The sequence below is a fragment of the Melanerpes formicivorus genome, unplaced genomic scaffold (genome assembly GCF_026170545.1).
Source record: "Melanerpes formicivorus ecotype bairdi unplaced genomic scaffold, bMelFor1.0.p_v2 SCAF_16, whole genome shotgun sequence".
In the NCBI taxonomy this organism is placed as follows: domain Eukaryota; kingdom Metazoa; phylum Chordata; class Aves; order Piciformes; family Picidae; genus Melanerpes; species Melanerpes formicivorus.
In genome coordinates this window covers 15062463-15089760 of record NW_027142368.1, presented here as the reverse complement: position 1 = coordinate 15089760, position 27298 = coordinate 15062463, and the positions used below count along the sequence as shown (strand labels likewise).

Below are 27298 nucleotides of genomic sequence, written 5' to 3'. Positions count from 1 at the left end.
ACTGCAAGGGGGGTGGGGGGCAGATGGTCTTGAAGGTCTCTTCCAACCCAAACCATTCCATGATGCGATGGTTCCCGGGCGCTGTGCTTGGCAAGGCTCAACCTGAAGCTCTCCCACAAGCAGGGCCACCCCTCCTACCCGGCAGAGCACCCTGCCTGTGGTTCATATGCCAGCCGTGCCCACCTCAGACACCCCCATCACCCAACCTGGAGCAGCTGGGTGACTGCTGAGACAGCCCCCCAGGGCTCCCTGTGAAGCACCTGGGCTGGCAAACAATGGCCATCAATGCAAGCATGTCCTCAGAGGACAGCATGGCAAAGAACAGCCCAAAAGCTGGGGGGAGGGGGGAGAAGGAGGATCCTGGCCTGTGGATCATCTTCCTGGGCATAGTGGACTCACCTCCATCCTGCTGTGGCGTCACTGAACAGCTGTGTGGCCACTTTGGCTGGTGTCACAGGGGTTGTTCTCTGTCCTTGTCCCCGGCCTGGCAGCTCCAGCTTAGAGGGGGATTAGGGTTTAGGAGCTTAGGTTGTGCTTAGGAAATCAAGGGAACCTTCCTCCCTGCTGATACTGCTGCCGGATGCTTTAAAATTAACTCTTGTCTCTCCAGACAGGCAGCCAGCAGCTTGCTCAGCAGAGCAGTCGAGCTCCCACCCTTACTGGTGGCAAAATCTTGCCCAGAATTGGTCATTTCTTGTAGAAGCACCAGAGGGAAGGAACCCTGGGATGCTGTGAAACCTCGCTGTCCCCCCTGCAGGAGGAGAGCTGAGCTCAAAACCTTCTCCTGCCACTGAAAATCAGCTCACTCAGCAAGGAACCTCACGCAAAACCAGGGCCACTCTACCCAGACAGCATGGATTTCAACCCAGCTGCCATAGCTGATGGTGAGATGCTGAGGTGGAGCAGCTCTGGAGCACACGGACTTTGGGGGAGTGGGAACAGGAGCATGCCTGGCATGGCTGGAGCAAAGCTGTGGTCTCCCTTCCATTCAGATTATCCTGCACAGCTTCATCCTCACAGCTATGGGCAGCACCCCAGGCAGGTCAAAGCTAAGACTCCTCTTGCTTCACCTTGGGGCTGCTTCCTCCCCTTCCCAAACCTCTTTTCAGGGGTGAACAGAGGAAAAAAGGGAGGTGAAAGAAATGAGTTGGCCAACCCCAAAGCTTCCTTGTAAGAGCTATTGTCTAGGCAGAGAGCCAGGGGCTCACAAAGCCTGCTGAAGGAAGAGGATTTCAGCAGTTTCTTTTCCAAGCACAGTTAAAATCTATGTTTGCAGCCCTGGGCCTGGCACACTGCTGCCAAACAAGCATCCCAGATTGGCTGTCAGGACGATCACTCCCTGGCCAACTGGTGGTGTGGGGCAGGGGAGGGGATGGGAGAAGGATGCTGGGCTGGTGGCAGGAAGGGATGGGGAGGCAGTGAGGAAGAATCATAGAAACATTTTGGTTGGCAAAGCTCTTCAAGATCATCCAGTCCAACTCTCTCTAAGACTCCCAGGCTGGTGCTAAACCATGTCCCTCAGCACCACATCTCTGTGGCTTTTGAACACCTCCAGGGATGAGGATTCAAACACCTCCCTGGGGAGCCTGTTCCAGAGAACCCTTTCAGTGGAAAAGTTTCTTCTAATATTCAACCCAAACCTCCCCTGGTGCAGCTTGAGGCTGTTCTCTCTCATCCTATTGCTTGTCACTGTGGAGAAAGGACCAACCCCTATCTGGACCCAGCCTCCTTTGAGGGAGTTGCAGAGAGTGAGAAGGTCTCCCCTCAGCCCCCTTTTCTCCAGACTACACCAGCTCAGCTCCCTCAGCTGCTCCCCACCAGACTTGTGCTCCAGGCTCTTCTCCAGCCCCATGGTCCTTCTCTGGACCCACCCCAGCACCTCAGTGTTTTTTCTTGTAGTGAGGACCCCAAACCTGAACCCAGTACTCAAGGTGTGGCCTCAAAGGGGCAGAGGATGGAGTGTCCCAAAGGAGTGCCAGATGCCTGCCTTGGGTTCCTCATTCCAGTAAGAGATCAAACCAAGCTCCCTCTGGAGCCTCTGTCTCCAGAAACCTCTCCTCAACCACCCCATGGTTCACCTCTGGGAGGTGAGGGTTTAGGAGGTCTGACCCCTACAGAATCCCTAGTGGCAGCAACCAGGAGGGGATGCTGTGGCAGAGCTGGGCCCCAGCGGGACACCAGTTCTCAGGGCCGGTGGCAGAGGTGCCACCCCACGAGCTGCGCATCTCTCCCACGCCCACCGCTGCTGCACCGGGCACTGCAGCCAAGAGCCTGGTGAGGAGAAACCAAAACAAATGATTCACTGCTCCTGAGCTGCTCCCGGGACGGCTGGGGCCAGGAGCAGGCGGAGACAGAGCCTTGCAAAACCTCCCCTGCCTCCCGGAGCCGGCAGCTAACCCCGCGGAGATCCCAATCCTGCTCGACCTGAAATCCCAGCACTGGGGTGCGGGCCTGTGGCTGGGTGGAAGAGGGCAGCCAGGCTGTGTGAGTGCTGCCAGCACACCCAGGTGGCTCAGGGTGGCTGGGGTGTGCTGGTGGGGAGAGCAGCAGCTCTGAATCACAACCCCCTCTCCCCCCTGGGGAAATGGAGCAGGGAGAGCTGGGGCAATGCTGCTATGGGCAGGCAGGCAGAACAAAGCAGCCTCCTGCTCCCAGCTCCTATGTGAATCTATTGTCTCAGTCCCAGGGCCAGCATCAACCCCCCCACACCCTACCCCTTCCCCATCACAACCATCATGAGCCCAGCAGAAATTATGCAGCAAGTCTCTTATTGCTAAAGGAAAGTCACTGAATTCAGGTAGAGCAGGGAAAAAATGATTCCCCCTCCCCCCACACTCTGTTTTTCCCTCTTTCCCAGATTTTAGGTGCATCCCAACTCCCTGTTGGCTACCCTGGCCCACACAATAGCCCTGGCTGAAAGGTTTCCCAGGCTGTCACAGCAGGCCAAGTGTGCAGCAGAGCCTCCTGCAGCCTACAGGGATTGAAATGGGAACCTGATCCCAAAAGAAACCAAAATGAGGGAAAAGAAAGTGCTGCCAAATCAGCTTTCTTAGCCATCAAAAAGCAGAGACTTGTTGCCAACCTTCAAGCACTCCAAATGGCCAAAGGATTTTCTTTTACCCTGCTACGTGTTCTAACCCTAACCATTTCTTGTGCCCCCAGCCAAGCCAGCCTGTCCCCCTCAGGCTGGCAGTGTTGGCATTCCCACCAGAGGGCTGTTGGCACCTCCAGTGGTGAAGTCCTCCTCCTTCACCTCCATGCTGAAGTCTGCAGTTGGAGCTGACCCTTAGGCTGGCATGGCTCTACCAAGCCTGGCTCTACCAAGCCTGCCACCCTCACTGTCACACCCCAGAGTGGAGCAGGGCAAGGTGCTGAGGAAGGGGTTTGCCAGGCTCTGTATCTCCCTTCCCATGCTGTGGAGAAACAGATTGACTGTGGGGGCACTGTGCAGGTTCAATGAGGCCAAGTACCTGGCCCTGCACCTGGGTCACAACCACATCTGAAAGCTCCAGGACTGGGGCAGAGGGGCTGGAAACTGCCCACCAGAGAAAGACCTGGGGGGTGTGAAGATGAGTCAGTGCGTGTCCAGGTGACCAAGAAGGCCAACAGCACCCTGGGCTGGATCAGCAATGGTGTGACCAGCAGGAGCAGGGAAGGGATTGTGCCCCTGGACTGGGTTCAGTTTTGCAGCCCTCACTACAGGAAAGAGCACTGAGGTGCTGGAGTGTGCTCAAGGGAGGGCAATGTAGCTGGGGAAGGGGTCTGGAGAACAGGGCTGGTGAGGAGCTGGGGTTGTTCAGCCTGGAGCAAAGGAGGCTGAGGGGAAGACCTTCAGGCTCACTACAACTCCCTGAAAGGAGGTTGGAGCCCAAGGTTGGAACCTGGTGGGTGTTGGTCACTTCTCCATAGTGACCACTGATAGGACAAGAGGAAATGGCCTCAAGTCGCCCCAGGGCAGGTTTAGGTTGGACATCAGAAGGAACTTCTTATCTGGAAGCTTTCTCAAGCACCAGAGCAGGCTCCCTGGAGAGGTGGTTGAATCCCCATCCCTGGAGGTGTTGGAAAGAGGCAGAGCTGTGGTGCTGAGGGACATGATTGAGCACCAGCCTTGGTAGTTAGATGATGGTTGGACTCTATGGTCTTCGAGGCCTTTTCCAGTTGAAATGGTTCTGTGATTCTATGACCCCAGCATGGGAAGGACATTGCTCCCTTCTTGGCCTCCTGCTCATGGCCTCCCCAGAAGCCAGGTCTCCAGCTCTCTCACCCCATGACCAGAATGGAGCCCAGCAGATCCACAGTGAGTCCAAGCATAGCACACTCCTGCAGAGCCCAACGTGGTGCCACTGCAGTTAGTGAAGTCAGCTGAGGTGCTTGAGCAGGCACAAGGTACCTGCAGCACCACCAGGCAGCTGCCTGCTTCACTCTGGGAGCTGCCCCAGCTCTGGCTCTGAGTTCCCCATGGAAACATCTGCCCAGGCACAGTGTGGCCAGGCCCCAGCACGGCACAGGGCTGCTTGTGGAGCTCGCAGGAGCAGGCACCTCATGATGAATCGGGGCAGGGGCAGGCTGCAGGGCTGCATGCTGTGCCATTCAGCTCGGCCATGCCTCAGGAGCGTTCACTCCCCAGCTCTGGCTGCGCTCCTGCCAGAGGGAAAGAGGGGCAAAAAGATCCCCATCGTCCACAGAATCACTTCCCTCTGATTCCCTCTGCCCTGGAGATGCCTGGGGAAAGCTGGGCAGGAGCAGGGAGCTGTGCCAAGCGTGGGGCACAGCTGCTGAGCACCAACGTGACGGGCTAAAGTTCAGGGCTGGGAGGGGTGGAGGAACAGGACCTTTGCACGGGAGGAACCAAGGCCAGTGGCAGAGGCTAAGCAGCACCAAGGCTTTGAAGTAGCAGCCCTCAGGTGCAGGATGCGTGCCTGCTTCCTCACCCCTAGCACTGTGCTGGCAGGCACATGGCTTTGCCCTGGGCAGCGAGAGGAGAGTGGTTTTGGCCTGCCTGGAAGCCACCCAGGATCAGAGTCATCCTTTGAAGGCGGTGGGAGAGGGGAGAGAGAAAGGAGAGGGGCAGGGGAAGGGGAGAGGCACCGAATGGATTCACATCAGTGTCTCTGAGACCAAGTACTCACTGCCCAGTGCTGCAGGACAAGGCATGGTCTTTCTTCTCCACACTGGGGATGAGAAAGCCTTTATCCCAGGCCAGAGGGCAGCGTGGAGCCGGGCTGCAAGCAGGAGTCCCTCAGCTCTAGAGCCTTTTTCTCTCCCCCCATGCTGCTTTTTGTTCGCCTGCTCACCAGTTGCTAGGGTGGGCTTTGTGTGTGTGTGTTGTTTCGTGTTTTGCTTCAATCATTTTCACTGATGAGAGCATCTGCTGCCATCTGTGCCTCCCCTCCTCCCCCCGGCAGGGTTCTGCACCGGCCAACCTGCCCGACAGCTCCTGCACGCCCAGCGATGGAGAGCAGGAGGGCTGAGGAGGCTCCACCAGCTCCTGCTCTCCTCCTGCAGCCTGGCATGCCCACGGTGCCAATGTCCCAGGCAAGTCTGCAGTTCCTCCTCTGAGAATCCCAGAAGGGACCTCTGGAGATCACCCAGTCCAACCCTTCTGCTAGAGCAGGGCACCCACAGCAGCTTGCCCTGGAGCACGATGCCCAGGTGGGTTTGGAGTCTCTCCAGAGAAGGAGACTCCACAACCTCTCTGGGCAGCCTGCCCCAGGCCTCCAGCACCCTCACAGTAAAGAATTTTCCCCTCCCATTCAGATGCAACCTCCTGGGCCCCAGTTTGTGCCCTCTGCCCTTTGTCCTGTCCCTGGGCACCACTGACAAGAGCCTGGCCCCATCTTCTTGCCCCCCACCCTTTAGCTCTTGCTGAGTATTGATCAGATCCTCTTTCAAGCTGCTCTTCTCCAGGCTCAACAGCCCCAGGTGTCTCAGCCTTTCCTCCTCACGGAGATGTTTCAGTCCCCAGAGAAGCCAACACCTGGTGAAAGAGTGTTGAAGGGAAAAGCACAGAGGGGAAGGAAGTTTGCCAAAGTCACCCAGGACGTCAGCACCTGGCTGGGCAGAGTGGCCAGAGCTGCTGCTTGCTGCCAGCCTGGCTCTGCTCCCTAGCCCCTGGAGTTCCTGGGAAGCAGGGCTGTGAAGCTACAGCTCAGGCTGGGTTTTGCTGGTGGTTGACACACCCCACAGAAGAGCAGGGGTGGTCATTTGCATCTCTGTGACTCTTCCTTTGGGTATCCAGGCTGAGGGCTGCTCCAGCCCTGACTCACCACGCAGCTCACCCCCCCGGGGTGGGAATGGGTGGATACTGGTGCTGGGCTGGAAGGTTATTACCTGCTTTAGCTCCAGCTCACCGTGCTGATCACCACCAGCCCCTAGACACTGGAGAGCTGTGGGGCCTCATTTATTGGCCAGACTCAAAGCAGTTCACCACAGCTGGAATTTGATGCTCTGCACAGGGGTGGCATTTGCACAGGTTTGGCAGCACCAAGTCCCTGCTGGAGCAGAGCTGTGCTGGGGTTTGCTCACACATGGGTCTGCCACCCAGCCCTGCTGCTGCTTGTCCCCAGGCCACCTCTCCCTGCCAGGGTGGAGGGTGAAGGTGTGGTGGTGGCTGGACCCTCCTGGGACCCAAAGCACCAAAGGGCACATCCCTGTGGAGGGCTGGGGCTGCCTCAGAACCACAGAATTGTTTTGCTTGGCGACCATTAAGATCATCTAGTCCCACTGTCACCTCACTGCCACTTGCTCCTGGCTGCTTTATGGGGCAGGAGCCCCCCAGAGCCTTAGAATCATTGATAGCTACCGGGTGGGGGGCAGGAGGCTGGGGCCAGGGTCTTGTCAGCGGTGCCCAGCCACAGGACAAAGGGCAATGGGCACAAACTGGCACCCAGGAGGTTCCATCTGAGCATGAGGAGAAACTTCTTTGCTTGTGAGGGTGTTGGAGCAGGCTGCCCAGAGAGGCTGTGGAGTCTCCTCCTCTGGAGAGAGCTTGCAGGAGCCGGGCAGGAGCTGCTGGCTGCCGCGGAGCGGTGCCTGGGAGCTCTCTGCTGCCTCCCGCAGCACCGCTGGTGGAACCTGCCGCCTTCCAGCAGCAGCTTTGATGCTTTATAGGGTTTATGAAGGGCTTGACTAACCTGATGTCCTTCTATGAGACGCTGACCCACTCAGTGGATGAGGGAAAGGCTCTCGATGTTGTTTTACCTGGACTTCAGCCTTTGACACTGCTCCCCACAGCATCCTCCTGGAGGAACTGGCAGCTCATGGTTTGGATGGGTGGACTCCTCACTGGGTGAAAACTGGCTGGGTGACTGGGGCCAAAGGGGGGGGAATGGAATTGACTCCACTTGGCAGCTGGTCACCAGTGGGGTTCCTCAGGGCTCAGTACTGGGGCCAGTTCTCTTTGATCACTCTGTGGATGAGGGGATGGAGGCACCCTCCAAGTGTGCAGATGACAGCAAGCTGTGGGTTTGGGGAGAGAGAAGTCTAGAGGAGAGGAGAGGAGGTGAGAGAAGGGGAGGGCAGAGAAGGGGAGAGGAGGAGAGGAGAGGAGAGGAGAGGAGAGAAGAGGAGAGGAGAGGAGAGGAGAGGAGAGGAGAGGAGAGGAGAGGAGAGGAGAGGAGAGGAGAGGAGAGGAGAGGAGAGGAGAGGAGAGGAGAGGAGAGGAGAGGAGAGGAGAGGAGAGGAGAGGAGAGGAGAGGAGAGGAGAGGAGAGGAGAGGAGAGGAGAGGAGAGGAGAGGAGAGGAGAGGAGAGGAGAGGAGAGGAGAGGAGAGGAGAGGAGAGGAGAGGAGAGGAGAGGAGAGGAGAGGAGAGGAGAGGAGAGGAGAGGAGAGGAGAGGAGAGGAGAGGAGAGGAGAGGAGAGGAGAGGAGAGGAGAGGAGAGGAGAGGAGAGGAGAGGAGAGGAGAGGAGAGGAGAGGGATACTATGGTGGGATGCTGTGGCAGATCATAGGTCATAGATCAGAGGATGTTAGGGGTTAGAAAGGGCCTCTGGAGATCATCAAGTCCAACCCCCCTGCCAGAGCAGGACCATAGAATCCAGCACAGGTCACACAGGAACACATCCAGATAGGTCCTGAAAGTCTCCAAGAAGGAGACTGCACAACCTCTCTGGGCAGCCTGCTCCAGTGCTCTGTGACCCTCACAGTGCAGAAGTTCCTCCTCATGCTGAGGTGGAACCTCCTGTGCTGGAGTTTCTATCCATTGCCCCTTGTCCTGTGCCAGGGTGCAAGTGAGCAGAGCCTGTCCCCTGCCTCCTGCCCCCCAGCCCTCAGATTGGGGATTGGATGTGGCACTTGGTGCCATGGTCTGGTAGTCAGGAGGTGTTGGGTGACAGGTTGGACTTGGTGATCTTTGAGGTCTTTTCCAACCTTGTTATTCTGTGATTCTATGCTATATTAAATCCCCTCTCAGCCTTCTCCTCTGCAGACTAACCCAGGCTGAACAGCCCCACTCAGCCTGTGCCAACAGGAGAAGTTCTCCAGCCCCTTGACCATCTTGGTGGCCTCCTCTTGACCCTCTCCAGCAGGCCCATGCCCATGCCCATGCCAGCTCTTGGCTGAGGCAGGGCTGGGTGGCCCTGTGACCTGCTTCCCCCCAGCAATTTCCCCTCCTACATCACGGACAGCAGCTAACAACTACGATGACTGCTCAGAGCTGCCCACCCTCTCCAGCCCCGGGGGGGTGTGTGGGGAAATGCTGCCGAGTCAGCTGCTTGCATATTCCATCCCCCCCCACCCCGGTTCATTACAGCAGCTTCCCTTTTGCTGCAGATAAGAAGGTCTGTCAGGGGAAGGGATGATGGGAACTCATTTGTCACACTCGTTAAGGGGAGGGAAGGCTGCCTCTGGGTCACGGCCAACTTTGTGTCAGCTCTGCTCTTATCGGAGCAGCCCCGCGCCTGCCTGCCAAGCAGGGCGGATCTCTCCAGCAGGGCATGGGAGATGGGGACACTGGCACTGTCCCCAAGAGACAGAGGGGCTGGGCAGGGGGAGGATGTGTGGCTTTAATCCCAAAGAGCTTGCAACGTGGCCCAGATGATGGAGAGGAATCACAGAGTCCTAGAATGCTGGGGGTGGGAAGGGACCTCCAGAGATCACAGGAGCACGGGGTGCTGGGGTGGGAAGGGACCTCCAGAGATCACAGGAGCACAGGGTGCTGGGGTGGGAAGGGACCTCCAGAGATCACAGGAGCACGGGGTGCTGGGGTGGGAAGGGACCTCCAGAGATCACAGGAGCACAGGGTGCTGGGGTGGGAAGGGACCTCCAGAGATCACAGGAGCACAGGGTGCTAGGGGTTGGAAGGGACCTCCAGAGATCACAGGAGCACAGGGTGCTGGGGTGGGAAGGGACCTCCAGAGATCACAGGAGCACAGGTTGTTAGGGGTGGGAAGTGACCTCCAGAGATCACAGGAGCACAGGGTGCTGGGGTGGGAAGGGACCTCCAGAGATCACAGGAGCACAGGTTGTTAGGGGTGGGAAGTGACCTCCAGAGATCACAGGAGCACAGGGTGCTGGGGTGGGAAGTGACCTCCAGAGATCACAGGAGCACGGGGTGCTGGGGTGGGAAGGGACCTCCAGAGATCACAGGAGCACAGGTTGTTAGGGGTGGGAAGGGACCTTCAGAGATCACAGGAGCACAGGATGCTAGGGGCGGGAAGGGACCTTCAGAGATCACAGGAGCACAAGGTGCTGGGGGTGGGAAGGGACCTTCAGAGATCACAGGAGCACAGGGTGCTGGGGTGGGAAGGGACCTCCAGAGATCACAGGATCACAGGGTGCTGGGGTGGGAAGGGACCTTCAGAGATCACAGGATCCCAGGGTGCTAGGGCTGGGAAGGGACCTCCAGAGATCACAGCATCACAGGGTGCTAGGGGTTGGAAGGGACCTCCAGAGATCACAGGATCACAGGATGCTAGGGGTTGGAAGGGACCTCCAGAGATCACAGGATCACAGGATGCTAGGGGTTGGAAGGGACCTTCAGAGATCACAGGTTGTTAGGAGTGGGAAGAGACCTTCAGAGGTCATGGAGTCCAGCCCCCCTGCAGAACAGGACAGGATCATTTTTGTTTCAAAGTGTAGGATAATCAGACAGAAAAGGAAAAGAATTATTAACAGAGGGGGGGAAGGGAAATGCTCTGTTGCTTTAAGTGTACTTAGAGAATTGTCAGGGTTGGAAGGGACCTCAAGGCTCAGCCAGTGTCAACCCCCCTGCCATGGGCAGGGACACCTCACACTGCAGCAGGTTGCTCACAGCCACATCCAGCCTGGCTGCAAACACCTCCAGGCAGGAGGCTTCCACCACCTCCCTGGGCAACCTGTGCCAGGCTCTCACCACCCTCCTGGGGAAGAACTTCTTCCTAACATCCAATCTCAATCCATTTCTATTTTTTCCCCATTCCCCCCAGTCCTATCCCTCCCTGACACCCTCAAAAGTCCCTCCCCAGCTTTCTTGGAGCCCCCTGGAGATCCTGCAAGGCCACAATTAGTTCTCCTGGGAGCCTTCTCCTCTCCAGCCTGCACAACCCCAACTCCCTCAGTCTGTCCTCACAGCAGAGCAGCTCCAGCCCTCTGCTCATCCTCCTGGCCCTTCTCTGGACACCTTCCAGCACCTCCAGATCCTTCCTGTAATAGAGGCTCCAGCACTGGACACAGAGCTCCAGCTGTGGTCTCTCCAGAGCAGAGCAGAGGGGGAGAATCCCCTCCCTGCCCCTGCTGGCTCTGCTTCTCTTGCTGCAGCCCAGGCTGGGATTGGCTCTCTGGGCTGCAAATGCTCACTGGTGGACTTTGAGCCAAGACCTTGGGAATGGCCAATGTGAGCTCAGTGCAGGTGCAGGGCTTGGAAGAAAAGGTGATGCAACCTCACCTCTGTGCTCCTCCTAACCCTCAGAGGATTTTGGGGTGACTAGTCCAGGCCTTGCCTGAACTAGCCCCGTGTCAGTGGGCTTTAATTTGCTCCAATTACCAGGTGCCTGTTCAGGGTGGCTGCAAGGTGAGTCACTTTGGCTGCACCCTCTCTGAAGGCACCATGACAGGCCACCTCTTGCCTCTGCCAGGGACAAGGACTGCAGACAGCCCCTAGACATGTTAGGATGGAAACCTGGTGGCTGTGACCCCTCAGATCTTGCTTCAGGGAACTGAGAGAGGTTGGGAAGAGTCTTGACCTCTGGCTGAGTGATCATAGAGCAGTTTATGGCTGAGAGCCTTCCCAGGACAGCATGTACTGTGCTGCCAGTGGAAACTTCAGTGCAAACCAGACCCCCTGATCTGGTCTGGTGTGGGAATGCCCTCCAGAGAGTGGGGAGCAGGTAGGACTGCAGCTCCTTCTGCCCACGGCTTCCCCCATAAAGGAAGCTCAGGCTGGGGCTAAGGTGTGGAGGCCTGAGCAGGAAGGTGGTGACATCTTCCAGGGAAGCACCTTCATGGTCTGTCCCCAGAGCAAACTACAGCACAACCCTCAGAGACCACTTTAACCACACCCTGAGCAGAGGATGAGGTGCCCCAGCACGGCCTGGCTGCACTCTCCACCTCCTGCTGCACCTTGACTTTGCTGACCTCCTCCTGGTTCCACGGCTGGTCTCCAGCCACCGGTCTCCCTTGGCCAGAAGATGAGGCAGCTGCAGCACATGAGATGAGAGGAAGGATCAGAGAGGTTGGAAAGCTGTCTTCTAGTCCTGGTGCTGCCATTCATCTGTGGTGCTCCCAAGTCAGGGCATGATGATTTGCAGCTCTGCAGGCAGAGCTCTGGGAAGAGCTCTGAGCTCAGCGGCTCCAAACCCTGGCCCTTGGCAACAATGCCAGGAAGAGCTGCAGAAGCAGCAGGTTCTGACTGTGGCCATTTATCTCTACCTTCAAGGCTGGTCCTGGCAGGGGAAGAGGGGGAGAGCTGCCCACTGGGCTGCCTTTGCCTGCTTGCCACCGATCCGCCGGCGCTGAGGTCTCTGCTCTTCCATCCGGAGCTGCATCCTCCTCCTCGCAGCCCTGACCCGCAGCAGCATCCCTCGCTCCTGCTCTCAATCTCTGCCAAGCAGCTGCTGGTGACATTACCATTTTCTCCTGCCAGCCCACAGGGATCAGGAGCCTGGCCCTGCTCTGGAAGGAACAGCAGCAGCAGCAGCAGGTATCAGAGGTATCTTTTATTGACTGCTTACAGAAAGACAGTAGCACTCGGTTGAGGGGGGCTTAGGCAAGGTCTCCAGAAGGTGCCTTCCTTCTCAGCATTGCCAGGAGAGCCCGAGGAGAAGCCTGCCCATCCACACTGTGGGGTTTCTCTGGAGGCTTTGGGGCACCCCTTGCACTCTCTGGGGGCTGGGATGTGTTTGAACCACCGGATGAAATTCAAGAGAAGAAAAAGAAAAGAGACCTCCTCCCCCCCACCACCACCTCCCCACACACCTGGGGGCGGTGGGGGAACCCAGCACACACCTGATATGTTGTGAGCCAGCCCTGCTGGGGTCCCCCATCCATCACTCAGCAAGGAGCCCAGCGCTCCCCAGGCTGTCAGGAGGCGTGCAGGGCTCGGGGGCTCTGCACACCCTCCTCACACGGCTTGTTGGCCACCAAACCAATCTTCCTTGCTCTGTTTTGCCTCCCTGTGCAGGTGCAAGAGGCCAGACCCTTTCCCACAGCAGTTCACACCCTGCTTGGGGACGCTCAGCTGGGCTAATAAATCCATTTCATTGGTGTTGATGTCTCAATTGGCTCTGTGTGTCTGTGTGTCTGTGTGTCTGTGTGTGTTGGGGGTCTTGGTTGGTTGGTTGGGTTTTTTTGTGGGGTTTTTGTTTGTTTGTTTGGGCCTCTTTTGTTTGTTTTTGCCATCAGGGTGGAGTGTTGGTTGTGGGTTTGGTTTCTCTCTCTCTGTTTGTGGGTTTGTGGGTTGTGTTTTTTGCATCCTTGCTCCAAAGAGACCACTGCAGACACTTCTGGCGTAGAGGCATTCGGGCTGCGGCCGCTGCTGCTGTTGGCCTCCCTCTAGTAGTCAGTGAGGGGATACCGCAGGAAGATGAAGATGAGGATGATGCAGAAGGTGGCAAGGGCTGAGCTGGTGATGTTAAAAAGCCTGGCTGTCTTGGCATCTTCAACTGCTCCGTTTAAGTCGTTGAGGAGCTTCTTATCCCGGACCTGAGGGCAAAACAAACCCAAACCCCAAAGCTGTTCAGATGAAATCCTGAGGAGGTGCTCCCAGCAGCACCCACGAAACACAGCACGCCTCCAAGGTCCCTCTGCAGCCCAGCTGAGGGCTGGGCTCTGTCTCTTTGCATCTGGCTGTCTGAGGGGGGAGGCATGAGGCACCCTGAGATGAAGTTTGCACCCGAGCTGTGCTGTGGGTTGAGCCTGTGGGGCCGAGCGGTGTCCAACCTGCAGGCTGGAAGCCCCCGGGAGTGGAGATGACCTGGAAGACTGCCCCATTGCTGTCACAAACCAGGTCTCTGTGGTCTGTGGAGAAAGCCTGAGGGAGCTAAGGTGCCATTGTGCACCCCATGCCTGCCAGCACCCCTCCCAGAGCGCTGCAGCCCCCCGGCCCTGCAGTGCCAGGCTTTGGCTTGCCCAGCCTGCGAGCGAGGCTGGCGGGGAGCAGGTGAAACCTGGCACAGCCTCCCACTGCAGCTCCTGGGCTGTGCTGAGCCTCCAGCATATTAAGCAGCCTTGGGTTGATGAGATCCTTTTGCAGGTCTCTGCAGCTCCTCTGGTGTCCCTGCCACCAGCAGTCCTCAGCCCTGACAGCACCCTGGGCTCTCTTGGTTGTCCTCCTGCAGGCTGAGGCTTTCCCTGGGCTGCTCCTGGGGGCAGGGTTGGTGCACTGCTGTCCCTGTCACTGGCCTGAGCCCACCTCCTCCAGGCTGCATGGCACTGCCAGGCAGTGATGGCACCAGCAGGCAGTGGCTGGCACAAATAGTCAGCAGATGGCACTGCCAGGCAGCAATGGCACTAGCAGGCAGTGATGGCATTACCAGGCAAGTGGGGGCCACAGCCAGACAGTGATGCCACTGGCAGGTAGCAACGGCATTCCAGGGTGGTGGGTGGCACTGCCAGGCAGCAATGCCACTAGCAGGCAGTGATGGCATTGCCAGGCAAGCAGATGGCACAGCCAGGCAGCAGTGGCACTAGCAAGCCAGGATGGCAATACCAGGCAGTGCCACGCAGTGCAGGGCACAGCCAGACAGCAATCACAGTGCAAGGCAGCAGGTGGCACAGCCGGGACGCCACAAAGCAGCAGGGCCGGCACTAAGAGGCAGTGGATGGCACAGCAAGGCAGCAGTGCCGCCGCAGTCAGGAGTGGCAGCGGGGGCAGGGGATGGCACAGCCGGCACATGGCACTAGCGGGCAGCAGGTGGCGTCTCCGGGCAGCAAATACCGCCAGCAGGCAGCCGTGGCATCGCCAGGCAGCAGATGGCACTGCAGGGCAGCGATGGCACTCCGGGCAAGGCTGGCACTACCAGGCAGCAGATGGCATCTCCAGGCAGTGAATAACACTAGCAGGCAGCGATGGCAGCGCCAGGCAGCTGAGGGCACTGCCTGCCAGCAGCAGCTCTGCGGCTCAAGTCCAGCAGGTAAGGGGTCAGGCTCCAGCCCTCCCTCACAGGGCTGTGTCCCTGTCCCCAGCCTGTCCCTCCAGCCAGTACCCTGCAGAGTCGGGCAGCTGGAGACACGAGGATGTGGGAGGAAGGAGCAGGAGACTTTAGCCCTCTTCCCTTGCCCCTCCCCAGCCAGGGCTTGGCATGGGGTACCTGTGCCAGCTTCACTGCCCACTTTGTGGCCAGAGGGTAACAGCCATGGGGTCAGGGTCCTTTGCTGCTGGCATTGTGAGCCCTGCCAGGACCTGGCTGACTTGATGCTAGGATTGGGGTCAGGCTGTGAAGAGCAGCCTCAGAATCCTACCTAGGAACACTGACAGACTTCTACCGACCAGGAGCTTTGCAAGAAGCCTCTGTGATGCATTCAGATCACATCTTGGAGGCCTTTTTTCTCTCCCTCCTGCAGTGCTCACCCAGCAGGGCCATCCTGAGAGCCTTCTGCCACGTGCTGGATAGAGGGAAGGGTTGCTGAACCCCTCCTTCCCCCTGAGCCACGCTGGTCCTTGGAGCCTCCAAATCCACATCTCAGACCCTCAACCACAGTTACAGCAGTGAGGACCTCTCTGCACAAGCACCCCCTGCTCTTCCTTCATCCTGGGCCACGGCTGGGGAGGCTGCTGCTGGCAGGAGGCTCAGAGGAGCTGGCACCAGCAGGCACAGGGGCCAGAACAAGAGCTCTGTTTTCCTCCTCGTAGTAAGCCCTGCGGTGCCGCCGTGCCCTCAGCCTCTGCTGTGCCCAGCTGGAGCTGGGACCACCCACCCATCACCACTGCTGGGTGCTTGGCAGCTGCAGGGCATCCTCCTGAGAGCAGGGAGAGGGGACAGTCACACACCACCTATGGCTGGAGCTCCCAGGAGGGGAGATGACCTCTGGGCAGGCAGCACACTGGCACCCCGGGAGCTCACAGCCTCTTGGTGCCAGCTGCCTGCCTGGCACGACTCACCTTGGAGGGGTTTAGTATCCTGCCCCAAACCCCAGCACTTCCTCACCCACCCCCCAGCGAGCAGGTGGAGGTCCCTGCACCCAGAGCCCCAGGAGCACTGGCTTCAGGCCAGGAAGGTCTCCTGCTGCCCCGGGCAGGTTCTTTGAAGCTCTCCAGCAATTTCCTCTTCTCAGCAGCAGGGCTGCCGGAGGCAAACCCTGTGCAAAGCAAGTGCCCTTTGCCTCCTCCTCCATTACAACCCAGTTGTGACTGGGAGAGGCTGCTCTGCCACAGGCAAGCCAGAGCTGGCTGCCTGTGTTTGCCAGGCAGGCAGAGGCTCCTCCAGCAGGCTGGCACGGCTGGCACGGCTGGCACGCCGAGCTCTGCAAGCCTCCCACAGCCCAGCCTCTTGCTTTGCCTTTGTGGGGGCCACATTCTCTCTGCCCCAGGAGCTCTCTTCCACTCCACCTGTCCCTAGGGCACCTTCCTGCCTTGATTTCCCTGCCCAGGCCTGTCCCAGCAGCCTCTCTCACCTGACACCAGTTCACCCTGGTGGTGCCTTGGCTCTTTCCCACGCTGTGCTTCAGCAGTGCCTGTCCTTCACTTCCCCTGCCTCTGCCTTTGGCCCTGCTCCAGCCCCTGCTGCTGCTGCTGAGCATCTCTGGCAAGGGGCACCCGGGGCTGTGCCCTCCCCAGTGTCACCATTTCCTCCCAGATCCTTTTTCCTTTTGTCCTTCCCACCCCTTCTCTTTCCCTGCTCTCTGGGCCCAAATGGTGGTTTGACAGCCAGCTCTGACTCCTGCCAAAGGGCACCCAGGTGCCTCCTCTCCCTGTCCCTCTAGCTGGGTACACCCACCTGCTCCTGAGGCTGCCCACAGCCCCCATCTCCAGCAGCCCAAACAGGATCATAGGGTCAGAGTTGTTTTGATTGGAAAAGACCTCTAAGATCATGACAATGAAGTAGCAGAAGTGGAAACAAATGGTGCCATGGTACCTCCACCTCCAGCAGTCCCCTGCCCTTTCCCTTCCCTAGCTCTTCTCCAGCCTCTTTGGCCTTGGTCACCTGGATCCCTCATCCTCTCTGAGCCCTTGGTGCCCTTCCTCTCCTCCTGCCCACCCTACAGCCTCTGTGGCCACCCTCATGCAGATCCTCTCTTATTGTCCATCATCATTTACAGCAACAGGGAGCCTGGAGTGCCAGACAAGTGCCAGGGCCCCAGCTTCCCACATCTACCCAGGGTGACCTCACCTCCTCCCACCCAGCCTTGCACCCCCAGGTGCTTTCAGATGTCCTGCTCCAATGTCCTGCTGCAGCATCCAGGCTGGGCTCTGGAGGAGGAGCTCTCCTGGAGAGCAGAGAAGCTCCTTCCCTGCTTTGTCCTTAAGGAGATGCTGGTGTCTGTCTCACAGCCCAGCCTCAGCCTTTCCTATTTTCATGCTCCTGTGGTCACCATTGCCATCAGCTGCTGGCAGCTGCTGCATGAGCTACCAGGAGCCCTTGAAGCTGCTGCCTTCCACAGCCAAAGACATGAAGCAGCCTGAGGGACAGGCCCCCAAGGTCAAAAGTCTGAAGCCCTCCCAGCCCCAGCTGTGGTGTTCCCTCAATCACAGACCCTTTTCTCATCATCACTTTGACCTTTTTCACCTTCTCTAAAACCTGAGGGAGATTTTTGGCCCTGCTTTGCACTGAGGTGACCCCTGTGTGAGGATCACTACGTCTGCTACCTGTGGTGTTTCCCCAGGCACCCCAAGGCACTGTGTGGTGGCCCCTTTGGAGATCCCACAGAGCACAGAGCTCACCTCTGCTCCAGCTTGGCAGCTTACACAGCTCCTCTCTTCCTCCATGCCTGGCCCTCCATGAAACACAGCTTGCTTGTGTTGTGCCAGCCTCTCTCCTCCCCTCTCCCACCAGCAAAAGGTAGTGGTGGTCTTTCCCTCATCCCTGCTTGCCAGGCACCTCCCTGCTGCTGTCCTTGTCCTTCACCATCTCCAGTTTACCATGGCCTCCATTATTTCCATCTCAGCCTGTCCTTTACTATCTCCAGGCCACCTTGTCCTCCACTCTCTGCATCTCACCTTGTCCTCCTCTCTCTGCATCTCACCTTGTCCTCCACTATCTCCAGCTCAACCTGTCCTCCAACATCTCCAGCATGCCAGCTCCCAAAGGGCTCTTTCTCTCCTCCTTCTGACCACCATTCCCTGCCCTTCCTCTCCTTGGGGTTTTGCCCTCAGCTTCCCCTCCAAGTGCACCACCTCACTTCTTCTCTAGTCTTTTCCCAAGCAGCCACTTCCCCTCTCTCTGTCCTGGGACTTGGCTTCCCTCTTTCTTGGGAGCCAGAGGACAAAGTGCTGCCTCAGCATGGAGGAGGGCACTGATGGTTTGGTGCTGAGCAGCCTAAGGAGGCTGCATTTAAGGCAGCCCAGCTCCCAGCACGCAGCTCCCAGCTGGCTGGATGCAAACCTGCTTCTGTGCAGGCCTCTCCATCCCTGCACACAAGGAGCTCTGGAGAGGATCCTTGGATTTGTTTGCTCTGGAAATTGGTCAAGAGCTCTCCAGTTCCTCCACCCTGGCATCCCGGGGCTGTCACCCCTGCATGCCTCCCATCTCCACAAACCATTGCCCCCCCTGAAAAGTGGGCTGAGGGCCTGCCTGAGAGGTCAGGAGCAGCTTCATGGGGTTAATAAACAGCCATGGGTTTGTGCTGCTCAGCTTCCACTCCAAAGGAGGAAGATCAACAAGTGGTGAGAGGGGGAGACAACCAACCATGCCTGGAGCTGCTTGCTAAGGGCTGGGCAGAACACAGCCAGGAGAGCTCCTGGAGTGCTGTCACACCTCATATTTTGGTGGCCTCAAGGGGCAGAAGAAGCTCTGTGAGCAGCCCCACAGGCTCACAGAGGGACTTCTTGCCATCTGCAACTCCATGCAACCCCAAAGAGATATCCAGATACTGGTACCATGGCTTGTCTCAGCCCCCAGCCCCTCTGATCTACTGCTTCATGAGCACAATGAGCACTGAGGAGGACTTGGCCAGCCCTGGTGGTCTCCACAGAAGGACCTCCTAAAGCTTGAAGAGAGATCTCTTGCCACTGAGCCCTGATGCATCTCAGTGCCAAGGTTCAGTGGATCAGATGGTGCTGGGTGCTGGGTTGGACTCCATGAGCTCAAAGGTCTTCTCCAAGCTGGTTAATTCTGTACCATTTATTACCACTTGGAGCTGGGGAAGAGGCAGAGAGGAAGCTGCCAAATGTCAGGCATTTGGTCCTGATCAAACCAAACTGACCCCAAAGTGCTGCTCTTGGGGCAGCCCTGACATCTGTGGGTGTTAGCCCTCACATCTGTGGGTGTTAGCCCTCACATCTGTGCTAGGCTGGGGTTAAGGTTACTTTAGGGTTCCTAACTTCCCTGGCCCTGCTGTCGAGCTCTTCTTCCCCAGCACCAGCACACACTCCCAGGGAGCTGTTTGTGCTCTGACCTTGGGAAGCTTGAGGTGCTAGAAATAACCCCTGGAGGGACACATGGGGTGGTGCTGCCACTGGTTGCAGCCCAGCAAGCAGCTCCTGGAGAGGATCTGGCCTGCTCTGGGTGTAAATAGAGCTGAGCTGTGCTGTGCTGTCCCTCAGACAGCTTGGCTGGGTGGCTGTCACACAGAGCACTTGGCTTGGGTGCCACACTCCCTGCCCTCACCTGACTCTGTGTGTTCCTTTGAATCAGAGCACAAGTCCTTAGGTGCTGGGGTGGGGGTTTGGGTGGTCCTTGCATTTCATTGCAGGTTGTAGCTTTGCTTGTCAGCACAGCTTTCATTTGCTTCCAGCTGAGCTGGTCTGGCAAAGTTAATGCCCTGGAGGGGAGGAATTTTAACCCACCACATGCCCATGAAATGGCATTTGCCTGCAGGAAGGAGTCTAGGAGACTGTAGCTCACATGCAAAGAGCCAGGCAGGTAGAACCAGAGAGTCATTTAGGGTGGCAAATTCCTTTAAGGTCATGGATGAGGCCTTGGGCAGCCTGGGCTGGTGGAAGATGTCCCTGTCCATGGCAGGGGTTGGAACTAGAGGATCTTTGTGTGAATCCATGAGTCATCAAGTCCAACCACTAACCTTACTCTGCCAAGCCCACCCCAAGCACCACATCTGCATGGTGACCAGGGATGGTGACTCCACCACCCTGTACAGCCTCTTCTAGCCCTTGACAAGCCTTTCAGGAGAGAAATTGTTCCTCTTGCCCAAGCTAAACCTCCCCTGGTGCAACTTGAGGCCATTTCCTCTCCTCCTGTTGGTTGTCACTAGGGAGAAGAGACCAACAATCACCTGGCTCCAGCCTCCTTTCAGGGAGCTGTGGAGGGCAATGAGGTCTGCCCTCAGCCTCCTTTTCTCACCAACAATCACCTGGCTCCAGCCTCCTTTCAGGGAGCTGTGGAGGGCAATGAGGTCTGCCCTCAGCCTCCTTTTCTCCAGGGCAAACCACCCCAGGTCCCTTATCTGCTTCTCACCAGCCCTGTTCTCCAGACCCTTCCCCAGCCTTGTTGCCCTTCTCTGGACCTTCTTCTCCTTCTTTCTTGCAGTGAGGGGCCCAAAACTGAACTCAGGACCTGGGGTGCAGCCTAAGATGCTGCAGATGATGTTTATGGCAGGGTAGTGAAAATCCTGCTGCTGCTGCTGAGGGCAGTGGTTCCTGGTGTTGCCAGATGTCTCAGTTAATGAAAGGAAATGCAGAACCCATAACACAGGAACCTTGAATGTCACCAGTGCACTGGTGGCCCTTCAGCCAGGGAGTCTGTACCTCCACTTGCCACAGAAGTCCCAGAATGAGCTCAGGGAGGGGAAGGTGCTGCTCCCCTCCCTACCACAGCACCTTGCTTGGTGCAGAGCACAGGCATCCTGGAAGGGCTGGGGCTTGAGCATCTGCTGCTGAGTTGTCCTTGGATTTAATTGCAGAGGTGCAAGAGGAGTCTGTTCAAAGGGACATCTGTCCCCAGGGCATTCCCTGCTCCTGCTCTCTCTGAACTTTTGGGGAAAAGCTGTGTTGGCTCTAAGAGCTGAGACCAACCCTAACATTCAGCCTGCCTGGGATGCTGTGAAGGTCTCTGCAGTAGCTATGAGTGGGGAAGGAGCTCCTCTTTCTCAACATCCCAGCACAGACCTTTTGCTAAAGCCCCAGCACCCATCCCAACAGCAGCCTGGGAGGGCACTTGCCATCCCTTTGACCACTTGGTAGCCCTGTCCTGTACCTCTGAGGGACATTTGGTTTCTCTTCTCACCCTGTCACAGAGTCACAGCCCACTGGCTGGCAGCTCCAAGACCAGAGCATGGTCATTTCTACCTGCTCAGCTCCACATCACTTTGGGTATCACCATTACACCAGATCAGTTACTGCCTCTGCAGTCCACCAGCAAGGGCTGGGTTCTGACAGCCCTTTTCTGGCTTCCTTTCTCTGATCTGGACCAAACTCCCTTCCCTCACCACTGCCTTCACACTGATGTTCTCCAGACCTTTGTAGCCCATGTGAGGCTCCAGCCCCAGGTTACTTCTGGGCTTTGCCCTTCCCTTCTACCTTGTGTCATCAAGGATAGTGAAGGGCCCTTGTCGGTGGCAGGTCCTGCTGCATCCTGTCCCCTGGGGATGGATCAGACTGGTCCTGCCCCCAGCAGCTGAGGGACCACAACTCCCCAGGTACCCACTCTAGCTCCCACCACATCCTGGGGTCGTGGCACCCTTCCTCAGCCTGCTGTGGCTGTGCCTCTTGCACAGGAAAGACTCTGATTGTTGAGGGCAAATTCAGATGAGCAAAGACAGAAAGCCAAGGAGGAAATCAGATCCTTCCCTCACTGCCCGATAGAGTGGGGGGGTGTTAATGGACCCCCCTCCCACTTGTGTCAGGCTGCTGCTGCTGCCTGCCTCTGCCCATGGTGACACTGAGTCCCAGCATGATTCCAGGGATGGTAAGAGGCGCTCAGGGGAAGGGAAAAGGGTGGCAGGCACCACGCTGGCAGTGCTGGGCGAGCCCAGGGCACAGGTGCCATGGCCACGTCCCTTTGCCTTCCTGCTGGCTGGGGAGCAGGCTCCTTGCAGCGCTGGGCACTGGCAGGCCAGCGCGGGAGCTGACAGGGGTTAATCGATCTGCTGCTGTGACGAAGCTCATCCTGCCCTGGCCTTCCTCTAAACGCTGCCTGCCAAAGCGAATCAGCCGGCTCCTCCTGCCGGGCCGCCCCGCCGCCCCGGGCTCTCCGCGCAGCCTTTCGCTTGGCTTACATCCGGCAGGCAGGGATGGGGAGGGCAGCCCAGGCCCCTCTCTCCTGGCAGCTGCTGAGGGGCTGCTGGCCCCTGCAGCTGCTGCCTGTAACCTGGTCCCATCTCCACCATGGGCTGTGCTCCACACCACTGCCCTCTCCCATTGCCGCCGCGGGCAGTGCTTCATGCTCTCACCCTCTCCATCCCCACCATGGGTTGTTCCCCACACTGTCACCCTCTCCATCCCCACCATGGGTTGTTCCCCACACTGTCACCCTCTCCATCCCCACCATGGGTTGTTCTCCACACTGTCACGCTCTCATCCCCACTAGGGGTTGTTTTCCTTGCCAACACACTCTCAATCCCCAACAAGGGCTGTGCTCCACATCATCACTGCCATCCTCATTATGGGCTGTGCTCAACACTGTCACCCTCTCATCCCCACCATGTGTGCTTTTCCATGCCGTTGCCCTCTCCATGCCCACCGTGGGCAGTGCTCCACACCACTGCCCTCTCCATGCCCACCGTGGGCAGTGCTCCATGCTGTCACCCTCTCCATGCCCACCACGGGCTGTGCTTCACACTGTTGCCCTTTCCATCCACACATCTCTCTGTCCCCCCAGCCCTGATGCTGAGTGAGGTGAAGCCCCCCTGCACTCTCAGCCACCTCCTTGGCTAGCCAGGGCTTGTTCCCATGGTGCTGGCAGGTCTCTGGGGCTTGCCTTGGGATTTATAGGACTTGGAGGGGGAGCTGGCCACCAGTTTTAATCATTGAGAAGGCAAGAAGGAAAGGGGCAGGGTTGCCTTGCCCCTTGGCAGCCTCTCCCCCACCAGCTGCTGGCTGCTCCTGGCCTGCTGCTTTCTCCTGCTTCTGCCTGACCACCCAGCACTGCTGGATCCCATCCTGATGATCTCTAAGGGACAGAAGGATGCTGAAGAAGGGACCGAGGGCTGGGGTGCCTGCAGGTGCAGCATGAGCCAAGCCAGCCTCATGCTGCCTGCCTGGCACCAAGCCACCGTGGCCCAGAGGAGGCTCCGAGGGTCCCACAGGGAGTCAAAGCGCCTCTCCCCACCCCCCATGCAACATCGCCCCCCGCGGCCCCCAAACACACCTCGGCTCTGCCAGCCTGACCCTTCAGCGTCTGAAACCTCTCCCTCTGGGTGGCAGAGACCTGCACTGCCGTCAGGCACGACCCCCCAGCTGCCCTGCCACCCCTTCCCCCCCAGCACTCACTTTCAAGGAATAGGCCAAGGCGATGAAGCCGAGGCAGCAGAAGTTGAGGTATACGAAGTTGAAGATGGACCAGAGATAGTAGTCGTTCACCTCGGTGGTGTCGGGGTAGATCTCGATGACGGTGGTGGGGTTGGTCATGGTCTTCTTCTCCACCGAGTGCTTGCACGGGACCGCCGGCCGCAGGCTGTCCCCTTTGCAGCTCTTGCTCTCCATGAGATAAACGGCGGAGGAAGGAGACAGGACGGGCGAAGCCTGCCGGAGAGCTGGGGGCTTGGCGATGCAGGCGAAACAGCCCTGCGGGGGGCCCTGGGGGGGTCTCGGCGTCCAGGCCACCCCCTCGAAGGGGCAGGGCGGGCCCAGCGGGGGATCCTGTGTCCTCTCCGTGGTGGCTGCCGCGGTGTCACCGCGCTCTGCCCTGGCAAAGCGGAAAAAAACCCCAAACAACCAACACGCACACCCCCCGCCGTGAAAAACGGGGGTGAGGGGCTGGAGAGCCTGGGGGGAGGAGGGGGTGGGGGAGGAGGGAGAAGAGAAAGGGGGGAAAGGGGAAGATGCGGGGGGACACAGGAAAGAGAGGGACCGGGAGGCAGAGGAGAGAGCGGGGAGAGGAGTGGGGGAGTGGGCAGAGGAGAGAGGGAGGAGAGGAGAGGAGGGCAGGCGGCAGGGGGAGGAGGAGGGAGCTACACCCAGAGACCGCCGAGCCCGGGCTGCCGCCGGCACCGGCAGGGGCGGGCAGGGGCGGGCAGGGGGGAAAGGAGTGGGCAGGGGCGGGCAGCAGCGGGCAGGGGCGGGCAGGACCTGGCAGTAACGGGCAGCAAGGGGCGGCAGCGGGAAGCATCCCTCCCTTTCGCCCTCTTCCTGTCGTGTGTGTTTGTGTCCCCCCCCTCCGCTGCCCGCTGTCCTGCGTGACCCGCGATGAAGTCACGAGTGGGGAAATAGATTAACACACACACCCCCATCCCCATCCCCATCCCCATCTCCATCCTCATCCTCATCCTCATCCTCATCCTCATCCTCATCCTCATCCCCAGCCCAAGAAGAAAGAAACAAATGAAAGCAGAAAGAAACACTCGGGAGGAGCTGGGGGGTTGGGGCGCGGGGAGGTGGCGGGGGGGGGGGGTTTGGGGGAGGGGGGTGCTCCAGGGTAGTTTCAGCCAGCCCCGCTGCACACACCCCCCCCCCCAACCGCAGCCCTCCCCGCCTGTCTGTCTGTCAGTCGGTCTATCCGTCTGTCTGGAGGCGGGGGGGGGGGGGGGGGGGGGGGGGGCTGGGGGCGCTTCTGCTTTCTGTCCCACTCCGGGATGCAAGGGGGTCTCCCGGTGCGGCAGAGCAGCCCTGCCCCTTGCCTCCCCTCCCTCCCCGCTGGCGGAGGGGTTATTTTGTGGGGAGGATATTATGTTTCGGGGGCTGAGTCCTCATCCCTGCGGGATTCCAGATGGGATTGCATTTCCTGATTCCTCTTCCACCTGCCAGCAGGTTCCCACCCCCATCTCCCTTTATTTATTACATTTTTTTTTTTTGGGGGGGGGGGGAGGGTAATATCACAGGATCCCAAAATCCCAGCATGGTGGGGGGCTAGAAAGGACCCCCGGAGATCATACCGTGGCCGGAGAGGAGGAGGAGGAGAAAGAGGAGGAGGAGGAGGATGAAGACAGAGGATAGGGAAGGGGATTTGGGAAGAGGTTCCTCCCCGCCCCCCCCCCCCCCCAACTCCCACCCCAGCTTTGCAAATAAGAGAGACCAGTCCACCTCAGGCTGCCCGTCTGTCCGTCCATCCGTCTCCTCCGAAGGCATCAGGAGGAGCCGGGGATACTCACAAGGAGGGCTGCGGGGAGTCGCTGCATATCCGGCTCAGCACTGCCTCCGGCTCGGCTTCCTCGGCGCTGGAGTTGCGGGAGGAGGGGAGGGAGGAGGGCGGGGGGGCACCCATGGGCTAAGGGTGGTCAAAGGGCCTTGGGGATGGGGAGGTCAACCTGCAGGCCCCCCCCCCCCCTTCCTCTCCTCCAAGCATACTCCACGCAGGAGAGCTCCTCCGTGCCTCAGCCCTTCTCCTCCTGTCCCCCCCCACGGGGACGTCACCTCCTGCTTGGAGCATCCTGGTAGCACCTCGCTGGAGATAAGACATCCCCTGGGCCTCGGCCATCTGGAGGGGATGCTCAGCCCCTGTCTGCCCAGCATCACCCACAGAGATCTTTGCAGTGGGGACTGGCAGCAGCTCTGGTTGTGGCTTTGCTCCCACGGGCCTGAGTGAAAACCTAAGCCAAGTGTGGTGGCAGGAGTGTGTGGGGACAGCTGGGACAAGGGGAGGTGGTGGTGACACAGTGCTGTGGGGACCAGAAGTGCTGTGGTTGTGGGGGGATGAATGGAAAGAGAGAGACCCCCCTGGGGGGGAGGGTGATAAATCCTGCCGGCGCTCAGCGCAGCCCGGGGCGGGCAGGGGAGGGAGCAGCCCGGGGCCAGGGGATGCTGCTGCTGTAGGGGAGGGAGGTGGAGATGTCACCGAGGATGGACAAGCCCGGGGGGATTTGGCTGTGCCTGGGCTTGGCACAGCACCAGGGAAATGCTTGCTGCCTCCTGCTGCCCTGGGAGCTGCATGGAAACCTGGCTGCGGGGTGCTGCCCTGGCACCTCCCTCCCCAGGGACGTGATGGTGAAGAGCACCTGGTGGCACGGGGACAGCTCTCAGGTCATCCAGGAGGACACAGGCACGGCAGGGAGAGGCTGAGGACATGAGGACACACCGTGTCACCTCACAGCAGCAGAGCCCTGCCTGCTGCAGGTGGCTTGGAGGCACTCAGCTCAGCCCAGGCGCTGGGGAAGGGGAGCAGAGGAGTCCCAGAGCGCCGGAGGCAGGCTGGGTAGCGCCGGAGTTTGGTGCCAGCCCTACCTGCAGGGGAAGGGGAATCCTCTGGAAACGCCTTAAGGCTGCCCACAAAGTGCTGAGCTCAGACAGAGGGATGGAAATTCCCTCCCCTGTTCACAGGCAGGTCTGGCTCCTGTGTAGGGACACCCCCCTCGTGTTCCTCCCCGTGGGCTGGTGTGATGTGAGGACACTTCTTGTGCAGCCACAGCGCTCCCAGGCTGGAGTGGGTCCAGTTGCCACTGAAGATCCTCCTGAAGGTGCCTATGCTGTTTAAAAAAGGACAAATTGTCCTCTGGTAGGGGATTTATGGCTGCTGGAGCAGTGCTGGGTCCTGCCAAAGCAGAGAGGGCTTCATCAGAGCCACGAGTGCCTGTGACCAGCCCTGGGGCTCTCCCCAGGACACTGCTGAGAAGCAGAGGCAGCAGCAAGGTGAGAGTGATGCTCCCGTGGGGATTAAGAGGCTTGCAGGAGAGGCAGAGCTGTCGTCAGCTTTTCTGGAGGGCTTGGGCAGCCCTGGGAGACCTGCTGCTGTGCAGAGCATCCTCCCTGCAGGCAGAGCTGGAGCCCCCCCAGGCATGGGTCACTGCTGGCCAGAGGAGCTGCTGCTGGGGAAGTTGTGTAGGGAGGGCTGCAAGGAGCTGCTGCTGGGGAAGTTGTTGTGTAGCCAGGGCTGCCCTTTTCAGTACCACACAGTGATGGAGGGGCAGCAGAGCAAAAGATCCCAGAGGGGGTCTGGAGCAGGCAAGAGGAGGCAGCAGGGTGGTGTAGGGGAAGGTGGGTGGGGGTCAACAGAGGTTCTTTGGGAGGAGTAGGACTGAAAGGTCAGGAGGGTACCAGCTCTACCTACAGTTTGCAGGGCACTTGGGGTCACTGGGCTGGCAGTTCATCATCTTTCTTGATGAGGGGAGGGGTTTATTGCTGTGGGCCACAGTGCAGCACCAGAAACCATTCAAGGAACTCTTCCAAATTAGGGGAGCAGCTTCAAACCCCCAGTGACACCAGAAAGTCAAGATCCTCACGGTTCTGCATGACTTTAACACCCCTCCCAATGTCTGGGACTCCTCAAAGGTGCAAGCTCTCAGGCCTAGGACCACTTTCCTTCCCAACCAACGCTGGTGTGAGGATGCATGACCCCCTGTGTGACCATCAAGGCTCACATCTCCTTGTGGAGGGACAAACTGAACAGGAAGATGCTCCCTGCCCCAGAGCGATTCTCCTGTCAGGATGTTAGAGCCGTGGGGGCTGCAGCATTGTCAGGCACTCTCAGACCCGTGAGAAAGTCTCCCATCTCAAACCCTGCTCCAGCTCTCTGGAAAACCATCGGCAGGGCCTGCCCCTGGTGGCTCCCAAAGGACAGAGCCCGCAGCGTCCCCAGTGCTCTTTCCTCTTCCCCCCTGCAGAATCCCTCAATGGGTCGTTAAGGCTCATAAGCGGTGAGGCGGCCTGAGGCTTGGAGGGGCAAATCCCACCTCCCTTGGCTC

At 58.9% G+C, this 27298-nt stretch overlaps 2 protein-coding genes across 3 annotated transcripts in view; both read right to left on the bottom strand.

The window, feature by feature from the left end:
- Positions 1-463, bottom strand: part of DUSP8 (dual specificity phosphatase 8) — a 47066-nt gene extending 46603 nt beyond the window's left edge. The window contains exon 1 of the mRNA XM_068148338.1: positions 400-463. The gene's annotated coding sequence lies outside the window, so the exon portion shown is untranslated. The remainder of the gene's footprint in view (positions 1-399) is intronic.
- Positions 464-12112: 11649 nt separating this feature from the next.
- On the bottom strand, positions 12113-25002 carry IFITM10 (interferon induced transmembrane protein 10). Of its 2 annotated transcripts, none has more exons than XM_068148335.1 (3): positions 24773-25002; positions 22956-23370; positions 12113-13117 (listed from the first exon to the last, which is right to left on the bottom strand). In XM_068148335.1, exons 1-3 carry the CDS (start codon positions 24883-24885, stop codon positions 12968-12970), a joined length of 678 nt encoding a protein of 225 aa, XP_068004436.1. In that variant the 5' UTR covers positions 24886-25002; the 3' UTR covers positions 12113-12967. The 2 variants fall into 2 exon arrangements, with proteins under 2 accessions (XP_068004436.1, XP_068004437.1); XM_068148336.1 differs by lacking the exon at positions 24773-25002 and adding an exon at positions 24705-24772.
- Between the last annotated feature and the right edge of the window lie 2296 nt (positions 25003-27298).

Bases quoted from the DNA above. Each gene is read 5' to 3' on its own strand.
- IFITM10 (XM_068148335.1), bottom strand. From the start codon at position 24,885: ATGGGTGCCCCCCCGCCCTCCTCCCTCCCCTCCTCCCGCAACTCCAGC. The intron at 23,371-24,772 runs GTGAGTATCCCC...CCGCTTTGCCAG, and splicing joins GACTCCCCGCAGCCCTCCTT to GGCAGAGCGCGGTGACACCG. The intron at 13,118-22,955 runs GTGAGTGCTGGG...TTTTGCCCTCAG, and splicing joins CCTTGGCCTATTCCTTGAAA to GTCCGGGATAAGAAGCTCCT.